The following is a 27,668-nucleotide window of genomic DNA, read 5'->3' as shown; positions in this document are numbered from 1 at the left end:
CCCACATAACTCATTTTATGAAAAACTGCCACATAGTGGGTTTTGCAGGCGCAATGACAATATATGTGTTCAGATAAGTAAAAATAACAAGAAAAAAAGCAATCCTTACATGTGATAATAGTGTGTATTAATCCCGTATGTGAGAGAGTCTTATATGTTCATTCTGATTTTGCAAAGAAACCTGATATTATCGAGAAAAACTTACTTTAGATCCAGATTCAGCATGCCCAAAATATATTTAAAAAATCACTACTTGAATAATACGCAATGATCAGAAATTTTTAAATCGCAGGACAGTGTAATCAGATATTAGGACATGAAAAGATTTGGACGTGTCACTTTTCATAATAATAATAATAATAATAATAATAATAATAATAATAATAATAATAATAACAATAATAATAATAATAATAATAATAATAATTCCATGTGGCTACTGCTAGCCTGGTACAGCCTTTGTATGGCAGAACCTCCGATGAGGGTGGGCGGCATCTGCCATGTATGGGAAACTGTGTGTTATTGTGGTGTACAATAGTGTTGTGTGTGATTTACGAGTTGCAGGGATACCGGGGACAGCATAAACACACCCAGTCTCCGAGGCAAGGGAATTAACCATTTAAGGTTAAAATCTCCTACCCTGTCGGGAATTGAACCCGTGACCCTGTGCATCGATGGCAACTACACTAACCATTCAGCCAAAGAGCCAGACAATATGTACACAGAAATGTTCCTAGAAAAGCTTAATCTCTGTCAATCCATGGTAGCTCCACAACGAACAGAAAAGTTTGGGGTTTCAAGAAAAGATATTCCGATCTCCACAATTTTTTTAAAGCTCTGAATGAGTTTACTCATTACCTTACACGTAATTCTATTAGATATTGTGCCTCAAGAGAGGAAGATTCTGGGAAAAATCCCTACTCATTACGGACACAAAGTGCCAAAATGATTTGAAGTAACTAAACAGCAATTACCCAAACCAGCAAACTAAACAAATGCATCACACACAAGTAGATACAACCTACATTAATATCCTCTCCATCCAGTATTTGGCAAGAAACTGTCATCTATAATCTAACCCACAAATAATCACTAGTATTTAAAAAAATCAATAATCCAGGGACAATTGAAAGGTATGGTTGATAAAGGACACGAGTCAGGATTGTTGCAAAAGAGAGTTATACACATATTAGCTAGTGTATCAGAAAATGAGTCCCACTGTCTATATTCACGATATCAACACTTTCAACTACAGTAGCGTGTAAATTAATCCAAACACAATCATTTCGAAGACTATAACTAATGTTGGCAGTAACGCGTGTTCCCACACAGTTCTCGCTTTCACGCTATTTGCATGGTAGGTGTACGGCAGCATTATTGTTAACATTATTGGGCATTATTGGATGTTCTTTATAACGCAGCAATTAGTTTGATGTTGTTTGATATTGTATAGTGTTATTGTACTGCAAACTGATAATGGATACCAATCCGCAGAAACGTTAAACAACTGTGACATTAGCCGAGAATACCCCTATAACAGAAAGACAAATCTACAGCCGCTCGCAAAATTATTCGTCCGCGCTCTTCATGTGAGGACAATAGCCAGTAGCACCAAAATATTAAAGAAGTTAATTGCAAACAAGTAATCGTATGTTTTATTTGCCATCTGAACATCTGAGGCCAATTTATAGCACCCTAAGCACTGGCATTTGGAACAAATAAAAAACAATCACACTGCTTGCAGAAAAGTCACGTTGCAAAAGTATTCATCCACAATAAAAAGTCAAGGAATGTTCAGTCGTTTTCTAAATTTCAGTAGTGTGTCGAACGTCCTTTGGAACCAATCACGGCTTGAAGGCGTTTCGGCATGGATGTCACCAGTTTTTCTGTCACTTCCGGGCCTATTTCGTGCCATTCTTTCATGAAGTATTGCTTCAGAGCTTTTTTATTTGGAATACGCTGCTTGCTCAGTGTACATTTTAATTCTGCCCATAAATGATGTATGGGGTTTAAGTCTGGGGAGTGGGGTGGTGTCTGCAGCACGAGGTGAACTGGAGAGTGACCATTCCCTAACAACACGAGCAGTGTGCTTAGGGTCATTATCTTGCTGGAAGAAGTACCCACAACTAAGACCCAATTTTGCCACGCTGGGTGTTAAGTGTTGCTTTAATATACTCAAATATACCATCTTATTCTATCTGTTCAGGTATTATATGGCAGTTGGCTACCTCAGCCACCGACATACACCCATATACTATTATGGAACCTCCTCTATATTTTGCGGTTGGTTGCAGATTTTGACTTTGGAGTTTGGTATTCTTCTTTCTCCATACACGTCGCTTTCCAGAGCAATTGAATAAACAGAATTTGCTCTCGTCCGTAAACAACAAGCATTTCCATAATGCTGGTGGCTTCGTAACGTACTGTTTGGCGAATGCCAGCCTCTTCTTATGGTTCACCTCACTTATCCAGGGCTTCTTCCGGCTTGTACGCCCCTGCAAACCAGCTCTGTGTAACACACGTCGTACTTTGTCGGTGCTGATGTTCTTCCCAGTGGAGGTTTGTACTTCTGTTCGAAGCAGAGGTCCAGACACATGGGGATTTTTCTGGACGGTGCGTATTATGCTTCGCTCTTCGCGTGCTGTCAGCTTCCTCGACCGCCCAGTTCTTGCTCTATTGATTAAGTTGCACTGGTCTTGTGTCGTTAAATGATACTTGTGACTGTAGTTCACGTTATTCCTGCTTTTCAGCAATTACTCTTCACGAATTACCATGTATGTGGAGTTGGATAATTCGTTGGCGTTCAACAACAGTTTGTTTCCTTATCTTTCCCATCATACTCGGGGCATGCACTAGATGTTTCACTGACACTGTCCATATCACTGATGGACTGAGCTTGGTGATGTGTCCCCCTTCCTCAATGCTGTGTTTGTTACACAAGATAATGCACAAGGCGGACGAATACTTCTGCGTTGCCATTTCCTAGCCCAACCACACTCATTCTTTATTGTTAAAGAGTACTGATGTACAAGAGGTATATTCTGCCCGTATTATAGTACATATATATTGCATATTCACTGCGTATTTGTTTCTGAACGTATCTGAAGCCTTGTAATGCAGTTTTGGTGTTCAGTATATGAAAAGGACACATGGACGAATACTTATGCGAGTGACTGTATTTACAATGTGGTGTTGGTGTGGCTACAGCAAATTCAATGTTAAAGAGATAGCGAGAGAGAAATCTATCCTTTTCTTCGCTGAAGAATGGATGAAAACTGACCAGCAACACAAAACCACACCAAGAAAAAGATGGTTTACTCATTAGGAAGAGTAAATAAACCCCAGGTTCTCAGCTGTTCCTAAACCAAGATTTAAGTCTGAGTGGGTGAAATGTTCACATAACTGTTTGCTGCAGACTGTTGGAGGCAGGAAGAAGAGTGTGTACACCAGCAAAGGAGTATCTTCTGACAGATGCTGTCTGCAAAAAGCAAATTATATGGGGTAAAGTACATACAGACTGGACTATGGAAGATTGGAAGAAAGTCTTATTTTCAGATGAAAACCATTTCGAAGTTTGAGGTTAGCATGTTCCTTATGTGCATATTCGACAAGCACCTGAACATCCACCAAAAGTGATGTTCTGCAGGTGTTCAAGCTACGAAGGACCATGACCTTTAGGCCTATGGGTATGATGAACAGTGACCAGTACATAGAAATCCTTCAAAGGAGGGTAGTGCTTGAGTTACAAAAACTCTCTCCAGATTGTAAAAGTGCTTTTTCACTTGCACCACGTTACATATCCAAAAAGGTCAACAATGAAGACAAAAGCACTGAAGTGCTCCATTGGCCCGTCAACTCACTCGATATCAGCCCCACTAAAGATTTATGGGTATTTGCAAGAAGATGGCAAAACTAGATAGATACACAAAAGTAGGCATAATATGTTCACTTATCAAGGTGTGGTTTCACAATGTACATATCAAGAATATTTGCAAAAAAAAATTGTGGAATACATGCCAAAATGAGTCTACGCTGGTTTGAAGAACAAAGGAGGTCACAAAGTGTTAACATGGTAACGTCAAGGTGAATAGTTGCTTTTTACTGGTAAAATGCGGAAATGCAATATACGTATTTGAGGTTGTAAAGGGCTAACAATGTACATAATTCCATTCGTAGATGATAACCAAAGATATAATCTTATCTTCAAAGTTACCATTTGTGTGTTCTGCTATTGGGGTGACATGGTTATTAGATTGGCTGTGGGGCATATTTTTCTTTGTTGTGGCACATAGTCTGTCATGTGTTGAGCGGATCATTTATGTTTTTTAACACAATTTGCTTTATGTCGCACCAACATAGATAGATCTCATTGCAGTGATGGAATAGGAATGGGCTGGGTGTGGGAAGGAAGCAGTCATGGCCTTAAGGTACAGCCCCAGCATTTGCCTTGTGTGAAAATGGGAAACCACGCAAACCATCTTCAGGTCTGCCGACAGTGGGGTTCGAACTCACACCAGACAGCCACTTGCTTGGTACGCATCATTCGAAATATTCCTTGGAGTTTAGAGTTGTGTGTTAAGAATTGAATTCAAGTTACGGTATATGCATTTCTGTGCCGAGTGAGCCATGAACAATGGAGCACCGCACATCTATTATAATACTTCGTGAAGTGATGTAACAGTGGCATGTAGCAATAAAGCATTAATCACATTATTTTCCTTGCCACTAATAATTTAATTTTGATGATTGTATAAACGGGGTGGCAAATATAAGCGAAATTCCATCGTCTATTGTGTAGAGAAGGGAATGGGCACTGCACTGCACTTTATGAACACCTTGCAAGAACACACAATGTAATGCAACAGCAGATGATAGTGGTAGTTTTGCAATGTAACTTGAAGTTGAGAAGCCTGGACACAGTATTGATATTTTGTATGAGTGTCCGTCACCTCACAAGGGGTGTTATCATTTTCAATGCGTTAATGTCTGTATTTCTGGAATTGCAGAACTGATTTTCAGTAGTTTTTTTTATAACTTTCATTATGGGAACACCTTTCAGTATCTTAGTTGGATTAATTTGCACGCAACTGTATACAAAATAATAATGAAGTGTGCCTGACTGCTTGGAAGCATAATGCTGTTTTGATGCTTTGCTGCTGGTATAATGTTCGTTGTGTAAAATACTGGTGCTGTTACCAGTTGTATTATAAACTTATAATGCAAATACAGACTACTAACATATTCACTAACAGGTAGTGTAGCCTAAAATGAGAACCTAACTTTTTTGTCAGTGTTACCACAAGCAGAAAATTGAAGAAATATGATGCACATTCCTAGGACCATATCACTCGTACTTCCCTTCCAACCAGTACTTTGCAATCCTAGAAAAAGAAACACTCTCTTGAAGTGGTAAGCAATGCATGTGGATGCATGATGTATGATCAACGTGTGGATCAAAGTATTAGCTATCTCCAAGTCCAAATGCTTCACTGTTCACAAGCACTTCCAGGGAATGTGGATATATGGAAAATATCGCAACAGACCCAGCAACCATGTCAGGTTCATCATTGCCAAACAAAATTATTCATGCCCAGACACAATGAAAATCATACTTCTGTATTCAAATACCGTACCTATCCCATTGCTGAGCCCAGGTTGAAAGATACACAAAAGTTTAACAAAAACTGTGGCAGCTGTGTATCACTCATTCTATGACTCCCTAACCAGGAAGGCTCATGGCAGAAGAATGCCGCATCAGAAGAATAAGAATAACAAAACAAGTCAGACACATATTGTTTAATAGTGGTTTGAAGAAAATGCAACCTCTGGGAAGTCTTAAGCAAATCAGACTATTTCAACATATGAAGCATTTGTGTAGCATCCCAAACATGATTAACAGTAATTTATTGTGACTTTAGAAAAAGATAAAAATATTTTCTTGCAACTAAATTCAAGCCTGATATACAGTAAAAGCAAACAAGCCAAGGCAAATATGACACATATAACTCCCATGAAAAATAACAATATTGCAATGAAAAAACATATACAGTACATACCCCCAATTACACTACATATGATATTCAAGGAAAGTGACATTACAACAATTCCCATATTTTTGAAAATATTCAGTTTTGCTTGTCTCTAGTAAAACTGTTTTTTATGGCTCATGCCCTTGAATAGTAATGAAGAACTTCAGAGCAGGTAGGAGACTGGATGTCATGAATACTTAACCACTGGCTCTAGGTTTGGAGGGTCGAACCCACCATTTCTCAAGCATAAGCTTACAGCTAAATTGCCCTGTACCATGTAGTCAACTTGCTTGTTAGACCCAGTTATTTCTACGATTGATGGAGTCATTCAGGTTCATTTTGGGTTTTAGCAAGTAGTTTACGGTCAGATGCCCTGTCTGACACCAATGATTTTTTCGGGAGTGAAAATCGCATCCCCTTACTCACCGTGATTTGAAGACTCAGTCATTTTCGCGGACAGCGAGCAGTTAAGCCACTTCATTAAATACCCCCACCACCACTAGGTTATAAATAAGTATGTTCCTAAAATAATATGCCACATAAGTGTAAATGTATTTAATTTTCTTATGTAAAAATATATGAAATTATTAAGTTACATGCTCTTGCAATAACAACTATGACATATTAAACAATTTTCATATTTATTTCAATTGTACTTTGCATGTGACTAGCTGTTCTACAAAAACAAATGAGCAGTAACAGGTATTGTTATTGCACGATATACATATCGGTAACCAGTACTCCTGGGTGTTCAATTAGTGAAAGTAGTACAAGAAATTTCTTCTACAGATTTAAAAGTAATATCAAATAAATTACATAAATGTATGTGCAGTATGTACACAGTATGCCCCGTGGATACTCCCTTACAGGATGAGGCCATTAACAGCAAAATTCAAAACTCAAATTTTAGCACCATATAGCAAACAAAGAATCATACATGGTAAATAATAATTGGAAAATCAACATGTAAGCGTGGAAACTTGTAGGCAACATCACCCTGAAACAGAAAGAAGAAAAAGAAAATCAGGTTAATGATAGATATTATGCTGTGGTTTATAGATTAATATACTACTTAAGTTTACCAGTATTAATTTATTTTCTATTCATTTTTGCAGGAAATGTTTGCAAAGCAAGTTCTGCTATTAATATTATATACCAAACAAGATATAATAGTGCATTCACATGATTGTCACTACGTATGAATTTGAGACACACGTTGGTTTGAATCTTAATGTTAGCCATTCCTGAAATAGTTTTCTACAGTGTCAAGTTCCGGCAAGGGATTATACTCCTTGGCCACAAATGCCTGTTCCCTATTATCACGGATATATTTTCCATGACTGTTATTATCTCAAAAATCATACCTCCGAAGTATTATCTACAACTCTATCAAAACGCTCGACGGGCACAAAGTGCATCTGTGTGATAATTTGAGTAGTTTTTCTGTACTATTATTGGTTTGTTATATTTCTGATTTCGTATTGGTTGTTCCCCCTCCTGTTCCTTCCCTTCTCAAACGCAGTCTTGGTAGCTGGCTGAGTCCTATACATCTCCCTCATTTCTGCTTTGTCAGAAAATTCACTTGTCTCGTTAGGGGTTCCTTTTGACCCCACGGCTGCAGGCATCGGAGTGTTAGTCTTGATTTTAGAGTTTCTGTAGATATTGCTTCCTTTTCTTGGAAATTCAATTTCGTGGTTGTCAAAGGGTTATCCTGTGCAGTCATACTGGGAGCCAATTTCCATTGCACATTCTGGGCTCATTCTTAATTTAGCTGCTGGATCAATTAATTTTCACTTTAAATCCAAGATTTTGATCCCTGTCTTTCCTTCATATTCTCCAAATGGGAAGTTCAAGTCTAATGAGAATCTGTTGTCTGTTGATGTTGCCCAGCCTGGTGTGTCACATTTGTCATCCGAGCAAGCTGAGTGCATTCACAGTCTCTGTAAGGAATTATATAATGTCCATACAGATTCGCTTGGGCTAACAAACCTCCTAGAGTACAACATAGAAGTTACCAAATAATCCCCTGTTAAATCACTGTCATATTGGTTAGCACTGCCCAAAATAAAAGTCTTCAGAGAGCAAATCCAGAGTGTATGATCAAGGTGTCATTCAAATATCTACATCTGCCTACTAGTCACCAATATTTCTGGTTCCTTAGCCACAAGGGGGATTTTGTCTTGTGACAGATTATCAAAATCTGAACAAGAATATTGTTACTGAATCTGTACCATTGTCTGATTTACAGTAGTGTTTTGCATGGTTCAGTTATGCAAAAATCTTCACTACGTTAGATCTGAATCGGCCATACTACCAAATAACCCTTGCTGAAGAATCTAAGCATTTGACGGCGTTTGCAATCAATTGGAACCTTTTTGAATCCACCAGAATTCCTTTGGATTTGCTATGGGTGCCTTAGTGTTAAGCAATTTGTTGGACAAAATTCTTTCAGACATCAAATTTAAGTTTGTCATTAATTAGTTAGCTGGCCCCGTGGTGTAGGGGTAGCGTGCCTGCCTCTTACCCGGAGGCCCCGGGTTTGATTCCTGGCCAGGTGAGGGATTTTTACCTGGACCTGATTCGAGGTCCACTCAGCCTACGTGATCAGAATTGAGGAGCTATCTGACGGTGAGATAGTGGCCCCGGTCTAAAGAGCCAAGAATAACGGCCGAGAGGATTCGTCGTGTTGACCATACGACACCTCGTAATCTGCAGGCCTTCGCGCTAAACAGCAGTCGCTTGGTACGCCAAGACCCTTCAAGGGCTGTAGTGCCATGTGGTTTGGTTTGGTTTGATTAATTAGTTGGATGATCTGAACATACACAGCGTGATACAGCCACCTCTTCCAACCCATAATATTCTTTCCATCCTGAAAACATCTGCCCAGCCGGTTTACTCAGACAACACAACCGGATATCTTGGTATTTACCGCCTCAACATGATAGGACGCCGTAATGTTATACTCGCATTAAACACTGGAAGACATGCATGTGCCTTCTAGATCATATGAACCTAATAACTTTTTATATCCACCTATCCAATACAATAATAATGTTGTTTATAGATGTAATTACAACTTTCTAATTATATTCCGTACTAGTTTTGATGCATTTTTTGAGTCATCCTCAGTTGTACAAAGAAATTGGAAAATAGGCAAATTACTGTCCATAAAACTCCCTGATAGATATTGAATTGTGTGTGATATAAAAACCTATGAAATCTACATTAAAACAATGACACATAATAAAGCCTTATTGAACAAGTTAAAGGCTTGCGAGTCAAACATATACTGAATGCTGAATAACAGTTCTCAAGTTGATTCATGTCCCTGTGGACATACAGTAGTAAGCTTAATAAATTTGGTGAGCGATTCACAATAATAAAATATCTTGTGTTTTAAAACATTTTTACACCTTAATTCAACTGCGGTTCATAAACTGCGGAGTCATCTTAAAATAATCGTGAATATTGCTGAATAAAATTTGGGTATGGTGGAATTCTTCTATATCTAAGGCCTATGAGGTGGAAACATATAAATAACTCCTTAAGATGTACACAGGAACTATGTGTCTCAGTTCAAATGTGGAACCTCTCAAAAATGTTCAAATTCCAAACAAAAGTTTAATTTTACGTATTATGCGAAGCAAGTTCTCTCAATATTCGTTTCGTAGTCCACGCCCACCAGATCCCCTCCACACGACCGCTCCACATGCCTTACTTCCACCTACCCCTATCGCCCCTCCCTTATCCTGTCCAGATATGCATACCTGACTCGAGCTGTTCATTGTTTACTGCACGTTATTTACATTATGATCAGTCTACGGCCATATGGGGGTGAGTCTTGCATACAATTATATTATTGAGTAGAGTCTTAAAACTTTCCACTTCAAAGTGTTATTGGAAATAATAAGAACACAACTGCCCTGACAATATTTTATCGCAGCAAATACTCGATGTGATGACCGTTGTGGTTTATTGACATTTGGGCCTGGTGTCCAACGGATCATCTTGTGCACTGAAGCATTCCACGTGTAATATCTCGGCAGGTGTCCGTGATGAGTTGCCGGAGCTGGTCGGGGTTTTCCGGTGCTTGAGTGTAAACAACATTCTTCAAATGTCCCCACAAGAAGAAGTCTAATGGCGTTAAATCCAGTGGTCTGGCGGGCCAAAAAACAGGGCCTCCTCGTCCTATCCATTTCCCTGGCAGTTCCTTGTTCAGATGGTTACGAACGGGCAAAGTCGAATGTGGTGGAGCTCCATCCTGTCGCAATCACATCGTCAAACAATCGTGCAAGGGCACATCCTCCAACAGAAGTGGGAGCTCCTGACGCAGAAAGTGCAGGTAGCGTGGGCCCATCCAATGGCCCTCAAAGATCTAAGGTCCAATAAGGCGATCCCCCAAGATTCCACACCAAACATTCACTCCCCATCATACTTGATGGGCTGCCTGTAGCACCCAGTGACGATCGTCCGGACTCCAATCGTGCATGGTGTGGGGATTGATGTTCCCATTATTGTGGAAGTGTGATTTGTCCGAGAAAAAGATATGCGATATGAATGCTGCATCATTGTCCAGCCTGTCTGACAGCCACTGACAGAACTCCATTCCAGCTTCGAAATCCTGCCTATGGAGCTCTTGGTGTAGCTCAAGACGATATGAGTGAAATTTATTTTCATGCTGGATGGCTGGCTGGTGTTCACCTGACATGCAATCGCCCTTGTACTGATCCGTGGATAATTATGATCTGCCTCCAGAATGGCCTCTTCTGTTTCACTCGATGCAACAGGCCTATCACGGACTGGTGGCTGGATGGAAATCACGCCTGTTGGCCTTAGGCGTCTTTCAACACGGCGGAATGTCGTAGCAGCCGGGTGTCGTCTGTCGGGGTACCGTTCCTGGTACAGACGTAGTGCCTCGCACGTGTTTTGTCTTGCTTCCCCATAAATAAGGAGCATGTCAACGTATTCCTGTGTAAAACATGCTGAATGACAGCAGAGATTACATTACATTCAGGACCTAACCAGCGGAATATGTGCAGGGCACAAGATGAATAACAGCATCAGTCTACTGTTTAAATGTAGAAAACGTGGGCCTGTGTTCACGTACTCAAACATCATACCTATGCAAAAATATTTGAACGATGCAGGATTTGAACAGCTGCTGGCACATTCCGCCGATTGCTAGACGAACGCCTAACCACATCCGCTACGCTACACTGCTGGACACATGCTAGTAATACGACGAGAGCAAAGTACATACACCAACCGGTTCGGTGTTTAAGACATTAATTACTGCACTGTTACCTAGTTTTATGCATCGATTCCCCTCTTCGTTACACCCGGTCACGAGGCACGACACATTAATATAGTTACATGGTAAAAAGACGTTGCTACATGATTTCAAGAAGTCATGTTTTGCGAACGGGTGATATAACATTTCGCTAGGGTTCAGAATCGTGTGCAAAATGTGTTCACTGAACACATACTATACAGTACGCCTGCAGGGGAGTAGCACCCCTATAATCATGTGCACGTTAGTTGGGCTGCAGCAAATTATATTGGAAGGGGCTGCTGAATCACACTGTATAGTGAGGATTTTGATCAACATGTCAATCAGCTTCGGATAGTTTTTCGCAGTCTGGAGAAGGCAGGTTTAACTGTTAAACCTACCTAGGTCTCCTTTACTGGACCACAGATTTCATTCTTGGGACATATTGTGTCATCTAGTGGAGTAATTATTGATCCTGATCATACCAAATCTATACGAGAGTTTCGTCCTCATAATGCCAAAGCTGTCACCCGTTTCATTGCGATGTGTAATTTCTTTAGAAAGTTCATGCACAATTTTGCTCAGAGGGTTATTCCATTGAATACTCTTCAGAAGAAAGGAAAAGGAGTCCAGTTTGTTTGGGGACCTGAACAGCAAGTTAGTTTTGACTATTTAGAATCTGCTATTGCTAATCCTCTGGATTTTGCCAAGCAATTTATTGTTTGGACAGATGCTTCTGGATGTGCTATTGCTGGTGTCCTTCTCCACGAAACAGAGTCAGGGCGCCATCCGGTGGTTTACGCATCCAGGACGTTAACATCTGCAGAAGTAGTTCTCTGTGTATGAGCTTGAAATGCTTGCTGTCTTGTTCGCTCTGGATAAATTCCGGTTTTACCTTGAGCATTCTGAGTTCGACCTCCAAACAGATAATCAGGCTCTCTGCTGTGTTTTGTGGAATCCTCGTTCAACTGGTAGACTTGTTCAGTGGGCCATATGTATCTCCGCCTTTAAGTTCTCTGTGAAGCACATTACGGGTTCCGAGAATGTCATTGCTGATTCGTCATATGTTTTACCTGATGTTGATGATCTGGTAGAAGAGAAAGTTGGAATTGTTAATTCCGTTCTAGAAATTGCAGAGTTGTTTCAGGGGTTGCACGAGCATCAAGGTAAAGATGAAGCTCTGGCTGGCATTATTCGAAGAATTTCTGATAGAGAAGAAGTGAAACCATGTCATCAAGCATGGCGTGCTACTTTATGGTTCTCGTTAACGATTGTAAGGGGTCATTCTTCCATCTGCTATGGTACCTATGATTTTTAAGTAAGTTATTTCCATGTTTCCCCTATGGGTGGTCATCTTGGCATTTTCAAACACGAACCAAGACTAGAAATGATTTTATATGAAAGAGAATGGATGGAGATATTCATAAGTACAATCGATCTTGTACTGTCTGTTTCTTAAGTAAGCCAGCGTAGAATACCCAATGAGGTTTACTAGCTTCTGAACAAGGTACTCACCCTATGGAGAAGCTGTTTGAAGACCATTTGGGACCTTCTCCTCATTCCCAGTCAGGCCATAGATATATGCTAGTCTGTGTTGATGCATTTTCCCCGTTTCTTTTGGTTATTTTCCACACGTGATGCCACAACAAAAAGTACTGTCTTGTGTTTGAAACAGATTTTCGGAACATTTGGTCCGCACCAGTATCTGGTAACTGACAATGCTTCAGTGTTTACTTCTCATGAATTCAAGAAGTTCCGCTTTGGGTTAGGAATAACTCATGTTACTACTTCTCCGCACTAGCCAAATTTCTCATGTGCAGAACGTTTAACCACAATTTCAGATCAGCATTGATTGCCTATCACTCAAATGATCAATCTTGTGATTCCAAATTGGAATGGTTGTCCTTGCCTTTTAACTCTGCTAAGCATGAATCACATGGGCAAACTCCTATCAAGCTGATGTTTGCGTTGTCTCCTAATTCACACTTAGCCAATTCCTGGTCAATTAATAACCTTTTGACAGAGGTTATCAAACCATCTTCGACCCATGAAACATGGGCTGATCCGCCGTATCTTCCTGCTTCTCACGCTTGTATGGAGCGTTATTACAATAAGGTTTGTAAAGCTGGTAATTTCAAGGCTGGAGATTCAGACTTCATTAGAAATTACCCTGTAAGTTTTAAGGGCAAGCATCAGGCGGCAAAACTAGCTTCTCGATATCGTGGTCCGTGGGAAAGTATTTGCCGCCTGTCACCCTTCTGGTTCAGGATCATTCAAATTGAAATTTGATCCACGTAAATCTTTCTAGATGAAGGCCACACAAATGCATTATTAAGAAAATGTTTTGATAATTTCTGTTCTCATAAAGCATAGGCAATTCGTACTGTAGGTCAAAATTAGGATATGTATGATCCAGTTTCCTTAAATTTATGCCTGGAGTGGTGATTTTGTCAGGTCATATTTAGGATTTTGTAAAAATTATTTCCAGTACTGTACATATTAATTCTACATTTGACATGTCAGGTATTTGTTTTGAGGCCTCATTTTAGATTAAGTATGTGTGCTTTGTCTGTATGTTACATCCTGTCGTTCACTAGTTTATTACGTTTGAGAAGTGTTCCTTGTTCAACATTCCCTTTTGCCTTGTTTTGTTCCGCCTTTCTGCTGTGTTTGATTTGTGTCGCAGAAATTTCTCTTGGAGTCGCCATGGCCTAACAAGACGTGGGAGAATTCTGGAATCTGATCCTGCTAGTTCAAGATGGCCTGTCGATCTACTAGGAGAAGGAGTTAGGAGACTCCCTGTTCGCTGCTTGATGCTGTTCCAAGTGTTGTTGGGGCATCATTATTCTATACCTGCTACCCGTTGCCTCATAGGGGATATGCAATGACGAGTGATACACTGTTAATTGTTATTTTCATAGCACATGCTTCTAAACTGCAGTCGGACAGATCAAGAGCTATAGCATCATATGTTAACAATCGTTTATTGATAATAGCAACTCCTTCTCCCACTGTCGGCAGCCCTGAAGATGGTTTTCCGTAGGGAAGGGAAGTGAAGGGAAGGTTTTCAATTTTTCAATTTTCTCTGTGCTGTCTGTCAATCAGTGTTGTCTGGTCTACTGTCCTGCTGTTGTTGGTGACATTAGTCTTGTCTGTTTGGAGTATGCAACCCACTCTGTTAACTTGAGCTACTTAGAACACTTTTTTTTGCAAGTTGCTTTATGTCACACTGACACAGATAGGTCTTATGGCGATGATGGGACAGGAAAGGGCTAGGAGTGGGAAGGAAGCGTCCGTGGCCTTAATTAAGGTACAGCCCCAGCATTTGCTTGGTGTGAAAGTGGGAAACCACAGAAAACTATCTTCAGGGCTGTTGACAGTCGTGTCTGAACCAACTATCTCTCAAATACTGGATACTGGCCGCACTGAAGCAACTTCAGCTATCGAGCTCGGTACTTAGAACACCTGCTTGCTGCTTGCCCTTGTACCATGTACTGGCAAACCGACATGGGAACTTCCATTAGCTTATGCAGCGACTGACCTCGTCGAGTTAAAAGTCACCAAGCTACAGTACATGTTACCTAACATTTGAATTGTGAAGTGTTATTCTAGTTTTCAGTGCCAAGCACCAGTGCAAATTATATCTCCTTGAGAGCCAATGACCAGTGATAAAACTGTGAAGTGAATTTTATGGGCATGGTCCAGTTTAAGGTGGGGAGGTTATCACGGATGTATTTTCCATGAATGTTAACTCAAAAAGCGCGTAACAAGACATAACCTTCAAAATATCATCTGCAACACTAAAGACCAGGGCCTCTCGAACGCCCAAAATCTAACACGTGCAAACTGAGGTCCTGTGCACAGTGCATCGGTCCCACTCGGCTTGGACCAGCACGCCATCTCGGAGCAACTCTGCTAAGCTCGGCTCAGATTTGGAGCGCTACGGAGCAAGTGAGGAAGAGGGAGACAGGTGGAGTGAGCAAGACAGGCATGGGGAAAGAGAGAGACAGTATTATTGCTCCAAAATGAGGAGTGGGTGTCTGCACTCTGGTCAACCAAGCAAAGTCGTCTTTTGCACCGTGCACCGCACAATGCACTGATGCATGCAGCCTAAGAGGCCCTGCTAAAGACGTTCAACAAACACTTTAAGTGAGCCTGCGTGATAATTTTAGTAACTATTCTGTACTCTTATTGGTTCGTTATTTTTCAGTTTCTGTAATGGTTGTTCCCTCCTGTTCCTTTCCCTTCCCTTCTCAAATGAATTCTTGGTGGCCGGCTGCATCCTATGCATCTCCCTCATTTTCGATTTATTTGTCAGAAAATTAACTTGTCTCGTTAAGGATTCCTTTAGACCCCAAGGCTGCTGGGCTGCGAGCACCGGAGCTTAAGTCTTGAGTGTGTGTTTGAATGAAAGCTTGGTGCTTATGACAGTGATTGGGCGTGTAAATGGTGTAATTGCTTGTGATTTCTCTCTCTCTCTCTCTCTCTGTGTGCGCACGCGCGCGCTGGGCTCATAGCCTAGTATCCTCCTTTGTTCCGATTGCCAGTACGGCTTTATTAATTTAACTTTTCTCAGTTGGGCCAGTATGCCCTTTACTCCGTTAATTTCCTGGATGCCTTATGTAAGAAAATTAAAAATAGGCTCGACAGTATTACCTTTGCTGAAGAGTATGTTCAACTGAATTAACTTTGTACCTTGTAATTAGTTTAAGTTTGCTCCTTGTAACATTTTTTCTGAGTTTGTATACATGAGTGATGAATTACAGATGATAAACTCTCTTATGGATGTACCATACTTCTGAACCAACTTCGCTTCTCCTCTAGGTTTTCCCCCCTCCCTATGGGTTTAATGCTACTACCCTCACTACTGCATTCTCAATCACAGATATACTAACAGAGGCACCATAATGCAGGCTTCACTAATAAAAAATGTGATGAACAGCATGGACAATGGGAGTAACACAACATATTCAAAGGGCATGGACTAATTACATCTCTGTGCACTTATACAGGGGTAAAAACTGCATGATAACATATTGAAAATCTTCAATAAAAACTTCTTTCATAATTACTTTTGATTTCACACTCACAAATAAGCCTATTAGTGAAAATTTGCACAATTCTCTCTATTTTAATTCAAAATACTGTACAATTCACCTTCCATGCAGATACAAACCCTGTGGATACACACAAAAAATATACCTATAGGTTCAATTGTTCCTGAAGTTTTGGCTTGAGGCATTTTTTTTTTTTCCTTTTCAAGAAAGTGTTCCATAATTCAAGTCTTTCATATTCGTTCCCTTTTTGGTAAGGGTTTTTGCTATTCTCAATCCATGAATCATTGGCTAAAGTTGGGTAACTTAATAATCATCAAAATCTGTAAACCAGTTATTACCGGGCAAGTGGCTGCACGGTTTGGGTCACAGCTATCTGCTTACATTCAGGAGATAGTGGGTTCGAACCCACTGTTGGCAGCCCTGAAGATGATTTTCAAGTTTTCCCATTTTTACACCAAGTGTACCTTAATTAACGCAGCCCTTTCCCACCCAATCATCACCATAAGACATACCTGTGTCGGTGTGTCATAAAGCAAATTGCAAAACAAAAACAAAACACACCAGTTATTATGTAATGAAACCATTATAGGGAAACGCTAACTAGTATCTTGTGTATATGGTGTTTATGAAGATGATGATGATGATGATGATGATGACTGTCCTTTAAAGGGGTAAAACATCTAGGTCATCACCCCCAGGATCCTCTGTACATTGGTACAGGGCATTCAGAACCTGTGCACTGCATGCTCCAGACAACGTTTTATCATCAGTGCAGTTCGTTTTTCAACCAATATATGTGATTTTAGCATTCCTCATCATGTTTATTTTAAAAACAACATCATAGTTCATTACAAGAGCTCACCCTTATGTGAATAACTGTTTTTAATCACAAACAGTCTAATGCCATTGAGCGAAGATTATTATGGTCATTGATTTATACGAACATTTAATCACTACATACTATAGTAACATTTCATGTCATTCATTCCACTTACATTTTAAGCAATTTTAATGATCAATATTTGTTTTAATAGATATATAATCTTATTGATTATTTTTAAATTGTTAAAATTCGTATTTTATCAATGTATATTAGACGTTTTTTCGTTATATATACCAGGATCAGGGCCCTGACCAACCATGGATTATGTTATCTATAGCTGATGATGCTCACTAAGATTAAGCGAAACATGTCCTACTTGTAATTAAATGGTTTTATCCTAAATATAAAAGACTATTGTATATTGGAAAGGTAGTTTTATTAATATAATAACTTCTTATTCTGAAATCCAATACAGTTTTATAATGAGATTTATAACTTGACTTCAAGATATCCCGGGTGAGCATGGTACAGAGTCCGAAAGAAAAAAAAAAGAAAAAAAAAAAAAAAAAAGATCAAGTTTGGCTTGTACAAAATATCTACAGTTCATAAATTACATCGTACTACTGACCTGGATACCCGCTCTAAGTTTAGCAGGTTTATTTTACAATTCGTACATGATGGAATTGTGAATCCTACAGTTCTTTTTATGAGTGATGAAGATTGATTTCTTCTGAGTGGTAATGTGAATGGACAGAACAGTCTGTATGGGACAGTGAAAATTCTTGCGAAGTTCCACTGCACAACAAAAAATTCGGCGTATGGTGCAAGATTACTGCAAAACGGATAATCAGTCCTATATTTTCTCAGGACAGTGTATTTGGAACGTTATGTGAATAACATTTTGTGGCCACAACAATTACAACTAGAATGGAAAAGAATATCCACCTAATCAATACACTTTATTGATGTGATTATGTAAACATCACACTTTGTGGAACTAGTTTTGACCTTAAAACCTAGGTCATCTTCAGCCACATAATCTAAAATTGATAAATATATTCACATATCGTGTTCCTTGAAACAATGATGAAACTAAGGCTTAAATCTAATGGTACATGTTTTATTAAAACATTATGTGGTTTATTCCACAAAGAACATGAATTAAAATTTAATTCTTCCATAGTCCATTTGACGTCTCAAAATGTCAAAATTGTAATGAATGCTGTGATTTATCTCATCAGGTAACATCTTATTGTAGAATCATGAGAAATATAGTACATTAAAGATGATTTGTTCATACCACGGAACTTGTTGGACAACTGAGATGCCTGAAAGAAAGTTAACCTCTTCAGTCCTGGGTGGGACTGCAAAGATCAGAAAAGATATCTATTTTGTTTTTTAGGTACTTAGGCTCATTTTAAACACAAATTCATAAGTCAAAATTATTCTAAGTGAGCGGTGACCTTGGAATGAACAGTCCAGATATGTGGACCTCAGGACTGGTTTGTGATGAAAGGGGTAAATAATGCCATTAGTGAAAAATTGAAAAATCTTTTATTTTCCAAGCATATACAATTAAATATGTTAAAAAGAACACAATGAAGGAATTTTTATGATATTATTCTGCAAATTCCAAATTGTTGCGAACGACGAAACAACATGTCGGCCGCACATAAAGTTAATTTCCCTAGGTGCACAAACACAATTTTAAACGAGCAGACACAAACACATCACTCAGAAGGTGATTCAAATATTTATTACACATGAATAAAGCACTGCATATTTACATGTATGTACAACAAATTCAGAGGTATACTAAAACCCGTGTACTTCTGCCTTTCGCCATGTTCAGTGTGGTAATTAAAGGGAGGCAGCAGCATGATGCCAACTGTGACAAATAAAATGCAGCAGGCGAGTACCAACACAAAGGCTGCAACATACTCCCCCACTTTGAGGGATCTCAACACTCAAAATCAAATCAAGTGTCTTTTACACAATCACAGACAAATGAATAACAAAAAAACTTCAGATACAACATATACAACTTATACAAAGTCCTTGGGCAATGGGCACAATTTCACAATGGCAGGTGCAAAAGACCAGCTTTTGTCTTTACACTAATCACACGAGTAGTATTATCACAACCAGGATGCAGCTCCTGGATTATACCAGTTTTCCAAACCAGAGGAGGAAGGTTATCCTCCTTTAGAAATACCAAATCTCTCACAGTTGGAGTCCACTTCCCTACGGAAGGCCATTTATGTCTTTGTTGAAGTGATTGTATGTATTCCTTTGACCTCCTCTGCCAAAAATCGTGATACAGCTGTTGCACCAAATTCCATTAAGTTAGACAGGAGGGGGAGCTGTTGGATATATCTGGAGAGGGATAGAGGTTTATCGTCTGCCTACTAGAAAATGTCCAGGTGTCAAATAGCATTGATCACTGGGGTTGTCAGTCACTGAACAGACAGGTCTCGAGTTCAACACAGACTCAATTTGATACAAAAAATACTCAGCTCTTCAAAATTAAGAATGCATTTTCCTAGGATCCGCTTTAGGAGTGATTTTGCGGACTTTCTTCTAGCCTCCCAAAGCCCACCGAAATGAGGACTTGAGGGTGGAATAAACTTCCAATTCACATTCAAATTAGATGAATATTCTTCTATTTCAGTAGAGCTATCCTTAATAAATCTTAATAACTCATTGTTGGCTCCAACAAAATTTGTGCCATTATCACTCAAGACGAGATTTGGAAATCCTCTACGCGCCGTGAATCTCCTAAATGCGGCGAGGAAGTCCTGAGTCGTTAGACTCTTCACCGTTTCAAGATGTATTGCCTTAGTGACAAGACAAACAAAGAGAGCAATGTACGCTTTAAACTTTATCTTACTCCTCGGGTTATCACCCTTTATGATGACTGGGCCAACATAGTCAAGACCAACCTCAACAAAGGGTAATGATGGTTCAACTGTATATGAGGGTAACTGACCCATTATTAGAGTGGTGAGTGGAGGTTTGCTTCTGAAGCACTTGTAACACGAATGGATTACACCACGAATAACCGTCTTTCCACATGGAATCCAAAATCTATTACGCAAGGGAAACAATACAGCCTGAGGGCCGGAATGCAATAGTATCCCATGTTCATGTCTAACAATCAATTTAGTAACAAAGTGTTTCGGTGGAAGAATGATAGGATGTTTTTCATTATATTCCAACTGAGAATTCATGAGTTGACCACCGACCACCGACTCCCAACAACCCGTAATCATCGAGGAACGGATTCAAAGTTTTCAATGAGCTCAAAGAGGCAAGTACATTATTAGACCTCAAGTCATGAAGTTCCCTTTCATATTCACTAGCTTGCATCAGACTTATTATTTTCATTTCACTAATCCTCAATTCTTCAGGGGTAAGTGGATCAATGAAACGAGCATTGGTGACAAAACTTAGAACATAGCTATAAACTCGCCTAAGTTTGAGAAAGGAAGAAAACTTCTGCAACTCAGGTGAGTGCACGTTAACTAGCAGGACTCTCAAAGAGGGTTTTGATTCTGCATTCACATCAGATGGAGTATTACTGGCAACAAAATCAGGGTACACTGGGGACAATTCGTGCAACCAGGAGGGACCATGCCATCATAAATCAAGAGAAAACATTTGTGAGGGTAAAACACCCGAGACATGTGGTCAGCTGGATTACTGCGGGTAGGTACTGTACGTCTCCAATCTGAGACTGAAGTGAGGGATTGAATTTCAGCAACTCTATTAGCAACAAAGGTTTTCCAACAGTTGGCAGGTTTCTGTAACCAACACAGAACTATCGTGCTGTCAGTCCAGTAGTATGTGGAGAAGGGAATGTGCAATTTCAGAGATTCAGTGACCTTAATCATAAGGCGAGAAAGCAATAGAGCAGCACAAAGCTCTAAACAGGCAATAGATTGCTGTTTCAATGGAGCAACTCTCGATTTAAAATTCAACAGGATCACTGATACCTCATCATTTTCAGATACTGTCCTAACATACACATAAGCACCATAGGCTGCTTCTGAAGTGTCAGAAAACCCATGGACTTCATTACCTTATTCTTAGCAAAGGGCGTTACATTTCTTTGCACTCTGAGTTCATTAAGCAAGGGGAGCTCACTGTAAATAGCATTGCAGATTTCAATAACTTCAGAAGGGTCTAACGCATCACCTCAATCAATTATTAACTGCCAAAGAGACTGCAGGATAAGTTTGCACTTAACCACGGCACATCCTAACAATCCAAGGGGATCTAATATGGAAGCAATGATAGTGAGAATACTTCTCTTAGAGACTTCCTTAGGTGGTTTCTTAAAATTTATTTGAAACTGAAACTCATCACATTTAGGATGCCACACAATACATCATGTTTTAATAGCTTCATCCTTAGTGAAGTTACAAGGTGACAACATTTCCCTATCCTCTACAGGGACATTGGCAACAGCTTCTGGACAATTCGTCGTCCACTTTCTAAGATGAAAATGTGCACTATCAAGCACAGAAGAGATTTCTGATTGAAGCTCCTTAGCTTCAACTGAACTAGTACCTGTTAGCAGGTCATCAACATAAAAACAAGAGCGAATGATCTTTGATGCAGTGGGGCGAGAGTCCTTGTGTTCATCAGCAAGTTGAACTAGACATCTCGTAGCAAGAAAAGGGGCGGAACTTTTACCTAAGATGGTAGTCCTTGATTTCTTCATCAGTAGATTCACGCCAAACAATTTTCTGAAGATTTCTGTGGTCAGGATGAATTAGCATACATCTGTACATCTTAGCAATGTCAGCTGTACGAGCAACAAAATACGTTCTGAACCTTAAAACAATGGACAGCAGAGTTAGAGGTTTCTGGAGGTGCAATTTCCATGTGACCCATTTCACTGTATTCACGCATGAAATCGACATACTTCCTTTTCGAGTCTGGAAGGCTAGCAAATTTAATGTCAACCTGTTTGAGCCCTCTAACAGCATTATGCTTAGACTCAGCTACAGGTGGCAACTCAGCACGAATAGGAAGTTTGACAACAAACCTACCAGAATCATCTCTTTGAACACTATTCACAAAGTGTTCTTTACAAGCCCTTTCTTCAGGAGTAAGAACTGGTGGATGAAGTTCAAGCCCCCAGAAACTTTGGAGTTTAGTGTCAATAGAATCAAGTTTTATAAGATTGGCACGACGAGCCTTGGCATTATTCTTAAATGCACGACTCAGGGAAAGTGCCTGACAGCAACCAACCAAATTCGGTATCTAATAAGACGGGATAACCCTTCTTACGCAAAATATTAGAAGACACAATTTTGTAGTAGACATCAGCATCTAGCAAAATATCAATAGTAGAGGGCTGATCAAATGTCCTATCACTCAAAGTAATATCATGAGGAATAACCCAATTGGAACAATCAATTTCCTGCGCAGGAAGTGGACTTGTGATTGTGTTCATGACTGCACAGTTCAACTTCAATGTATAATCTGATAAATTAGAGAAGAAAACAAGGTTACATGTGGAGCTTACGGGAGACATAAACATTGCCTATACTAACAATAGGTACACGACAAGCCCTTGTATGGATACCAAGCTTTTTGACAAGATCAGAAGTCACAAAGGATAACTGACTCACAGAGTCTAACAAAGCTTTAACTAGTACAATCTCTCCTGAGCTATCTTTTACTCCTACACACGCTGTGCTCAGCAAAACATTAGAACCTAGTCCTGAAACAACCTTCATAGCAGTGGGTGAAACAATTGCAGAACTTGTAGCTTATTGCTATTATTGTGACTTGTTTGTTCCTTGTGAACCAATAAGTTGTGGGGGCCATTACACTGGGGGCACTTGTTTTGCTTACACTGTTTAGAAACATGAGACACAGAAAAACAAAGATAACAAAGTTTATTTTCCCTCACAAACTTGCGTCGATTATCAATATTTGCTTGTTTGAACTTTCTACAATCAGAAATGCTGTGATTATCAATCTTGCAAAACCTACAACTCAAAGAAGTGCTGTTGTTGGTAATGTGAAGTGCTTTTAGGTTGGATTTTAACTCTTGTTTTTGCTCAATAACAGGTTTCTTGTATTCTGTTAGCTCTGATGTTTGACATTTTCTTTCCAAGAAATCAATTAAATTATTTACTGTGGGAATATCAGTGGACGCAAATTTGTTTTCCCATTCACTTCTATGGTTGGACTTGATCTTATTTAGAATCAATTGCTGCAGCAGAATTTCATGAAGTGGAACATTACCTTCCAAATTGTCAATAGCACTAAGGTTAGATTTTACTTGGCTTATCAATTTGCGATATTCTACGGAAGATCCACAAGTACAATTATGGAGATTGAGCAAATGTTTTACGTGCTGTGTAACAATCAAGCGTTTCTTATTGTACCTTTCATCAATTAAATTCCAAGCAACAGTGAAATTATCAGCACATACGGCTAGGTTATCTAACAAATCCCTAGGTTTGCCTTGAAGAGACGACAATAGGTAGTGTAGTCTTTCCACATTGTCAATGCGGGTATTGTTAATAACTAAGCTTTGAAAGATGTTCTTGAAACTCAAGTATTTTGTCAAATCTCCTTTAAAAACAGGCAATTCAGTGGAAGGGAGCTTCAAGCTAATGCTGGCCCGAGTAGTTATCAGAAATAATGGATGCATTGCTTAGACTTGTGGGTCTCTCAAATGAGCAACGCAATTCTTAATCCTACCAACTATTGCACGATATCTGTTTTCATAAGTTCAGCCGAGGCAGCTGCCAAAGCGCAGAGAACAAACACCATGCATTCGGTCTGAGTTTATAAGGGAGACCCCATATTTGATGAATATGGAACAAATAGAAATTGTAATCCTCATCAATATAATAATTTCCATTTACTCTCCCTGAAACCTACCACTTCATTATACCGGCCAGCTCCACCTAAGGCACAAACATGTACCTCCCCTCTCTCCCTTGCCGCTTCATCCCTCTTCCTTCTGTTAGCACTTGCTCTTACTTAGACTGTTGTGATTTACGTTACGATACTGATTACATCTGGTTGTTTGTGCTTTAAATGGGGTGAGCCTCATGAATAATATTATATTTTTAACCTGTTTTATTCTTCAAACCATTAGTTCATAAGTTTTATTTACCTTATTTCCTTTAACTTTCTTTCAGGCATCTCAGCTGTCCAACAAGTTCCGCGGTATGAACAAATCATCTTTACCAAATTATGTTTCCCATGATTCAACAAGATGCATTACCTGACGAGATAAAAATCACAACATTCATTACAATATTAACATATTATGAGACGTCAAATGGACATAATTTTAATGTGAAAGATCTGAATTTTTTATGTTCTTTATGGAATAAATCAAGTTTTAATAAAACATGTACCATTACATTTTAAAACAGTTTCATAACAGTTTTAAGGAACACAATTTTTTAATATATTTGTCAATTTTAGATCATGTGGCTGAAGATGACCTAGGTTTTAAGATCAAAACTAGTTCTACACAGTGTGGTGTTTATATGGTCACAAAGTGAATTGTTCAGGGGGATATTCTTTTTCATTCTAATTGTAATTGTTCATCAATATGGATCAACATGAAGATTATTTCATATGATATTTTGTGGGCATCAGGTGAAATGCTCACAGAAGAAAAACAGAATGCTTACTTCCAACAGGACTGTGCAACAGTTCACACATCAATCGGCATATTCACTACAAGCTGTTCGTGATATTTTCGATGAATGGGTAATTACCCACAGATGTTGGCCCCTTTTGGGGTGACTTTAAACCGAATGTTTATAGGAACTACCTGTGTACTCATCAGGCTCTCAGGGAAGAGATCAGAAACATTATATTGTCGTTGCGCCTCGAAATTTCACTATGTGACAATGTTGAGAGGAGAAATACTGACCCACAGAATGAAAATTCATTGATATAATTCATGCAATACTGAGCCTTAGATAAGAGAACCTTTCTGGTCAAAGTTCTAAGGCAAAATATTACCACATAGCGGTTTTGCTAGGCACAAGAATGATATTGAGAATAACTTGAATATTTACATTTTTTTGCTTTACGTTGCACTGACACAGATAGGTCTTATGGTGATGATGGGATAGCAAAGGCCTGGGAGTGTGAAGGAAGCAGCTGTAGCCTTAAGGTACAGCCCCAGCATTTGCCTGGTGTGAAAATGGGAAACCACGGAGAACTATTTTCAGTTCTGCTGAAGTGGGGTTCGAACCCACTATCTCCTGAATGCAAGCTGATAGCTACAAGACCCAACTGTATAGCCTCTAGCTCGGTAATATTAACTGCAAAGTGCTTTCCAGAACTTTCTGCATCGCTGCAACTTGTACCTGGAAGAAAATTGTGAAACTTTCAACATATCCTGTGAAAGCAGGTCAGTTTTCAGTCAAGTAGCTATTGACGCCGGCTCCCCTTATGTGCTGCTTTGGCAAGTCTGCCATGTTGTTCAACATGTTGTGAAGGCTGGGTCTGGTGGAGCATACGTTGTGCTAGGTTCGGAATGCCTAGTATAATTTTTTTTTGCTAGGGGCTTTACGTTGCACCGACACAGATAGGTCTTATGGCGACGATGGGATAGGAAAGGCCTAGGAGTTGGAAGGAAGCGGCCGTGGCCTTAATTAAGGTACAGCCCCAGCATTTGCCTGGTGTGAAAATGGGAAAACACGGAAAACCATTTCCAGGGCTGCCGATAGTGGGATTCAAACCTATTATCTCCCGGATGCCAGCTCACAGCCGCGCGCCTCTACGCGCATGGCCAACTCGCCAGGTAGTATAATATTAATCTACCATACTTCATAGGTATTTTCTCAAAGCTACTAACAATCAAAGTAAAACACAAGCTTGATTCTACAGGAAAAGCAGAATTCCACTTTCCATTTGAAAGGCCAAGAACCCATTCAAGTTAAAACAGGCAATTGAAATGGCATTCAATATCAAGGTATTCATATCCACAGGAGCAAACACTTTGAATGGGCCAAGTTAATATGCATGATGGAATTGGATACATCAGTGATTTCAGCAAACAGGAGTGATGAACGTGTGGTATTTTATGTTCCTCAAATTTAATATTTCATCAGGCTTACTTTTAATTCCATATAGATACAAACCCTGTGGATACACAACAACGAACATATCCCTAGGTTCAATTGTTTCTGAGGAAAGTGTACCTGCAAAGAACTTATACAATACAATACAATACTAAATGCTCATTCTTTATTTGAACACTCTATATCATGAAAAACATGAAGCACAATCTACTTGCTGTTGGGTATGTATATCAACAACCAATATGTGTGCATTTTATGACTGCTCAGATTTGGACAAGAATCGCTACAAATAACTTGCTGCGTTAAAAACCGGATTATGTAATGAACTTACAAGGAACTAAAAAAATTAAAATGTGATTAAATCTGGCAATTTAAATTTTATGCAGAATCACATGGATACATCTTCCCATTCTAGCCCTGTTAGTACAGCAAGTGCCATTCTGGATGTCTGTGATAAAGGTGACAGTGGAAAACAGTCCATTATGCAGAGGTGGAGAGAAAAAATGCACCATATATTCTAAGTTATATCACAGAATATTTTAGCAAACTGTCACCAAGTTATTGTGCGTTACTTAGATTAAATAAAGGATGAATTTACACCTAAAAATGTAATTATACCAAACAATGTAAAAGATTCTTTTTTCTAGTGATTAAACTCACACTAACACAAATGGTTTTCAGCAATGGAAGGGAAGGTAAGGTAGCAGCCACTGCCTCAATTAAGGTAATCCCCAGCATTTGCTGGGTGTGGAAATGGGAAACCACGGAAAACCATTTTCAAGGCTGCCGAAGGTAAAGAAAAATTGGAAACCTATTTCATATGTTAAAATGCATACATGTATTTAGATGGGACAAGTAAAGGAAATCTTGTATTTTTTAACACACAGCCACATAGCTACTCTGTACAGACCATCATTTCATACATAAGCGTAGAAAAATATGTAAAAATAATTAGTTTTGCACTAGTTAAGGGAGCTTGTTTCAGTCTGCTCAGTTGTGTTACAGAAACTCATCAATAGTCAATTTCTCGTTTGATACTCATTCATTGTTTTGAAACGCCAAGTGTACTATGGCATAATTCATGATTGTATTAGAAACTATAGTAAGACAATCATTCAATCGCAGTCAGTTAGCTCACAAGAGCTAATAACAATATCAAGTAACACAAAAATTTATAACGCACACGCGGACTGTGACAGTAACGTGTACGAGCCATGCGAAGTTTAACTGCTGTGAAGGACTGATTTCAACTGGGCTAGCTCCCATAATTAATGACATACATATCGGGACTAAAATTTGTGCGGAGGCTATAGTCAACGGTAGTCCAAAACTAAGGTTGAACTCCTGTGTACGATCACGCTAAGCGGAGAAGCAGATGTTCTGAAATATATCACTATTCAAGACGATTCC

General features: G+C 39.3%; 1 protein-coding gene across 3 annotated transcripts in view; it reads right to left on the bottom strand.

Annotated features, from left to right (window-relative positions):
- Positions 1-6,569: 6,569 nt before the first annotated feature.
- LOC136862801 (tumor suppressor candidate 2) overlaps positions 6,570-27,668 on the bottom strand; it is a 70,974-nt gene continuing 49,875 nt past the window's right edge. For 2 of the 3 annotated variants that reach the window (XR_010859066.2, XM_067139058.2), the window contains one exon: positions 6,570-7,026. Coding sequence is in view for 1 of the 3 variants with exons in the window: in XM_067139058.2 (XP_066995159.2) it covers positions 6,961-7,026 (66 nt within the window). In the remaining 2 variants the exon portion in view is untranslated. Of the gene's footprint in view, positions 7,027-24,325; positions 24,437-27,668 lie in introns of all 3 variants that reach the window. The other variant, XR_010859065.2, reaches the window with a different exon arrangement.

Source organism: Anabrus simplex, chromosome 2 (assembly GCF_040414725.1).
Source record: "Anabrus simplex isolate iqAnaSimp1 chromosome 2, ASM4041472v1, whole genome shotgun sequence".
NCBI classification, from domain to species: Eukaryota; Metazoa; Arthropoda; class Insecta; order Orthoptera; family Tettigoniidae; genus Anabrus; species Anabrus simplex.
Note: the sequence above shows the minus strand (reverse complement) of the source record. Positions and strands in the feature narration are given on the sequence as shown.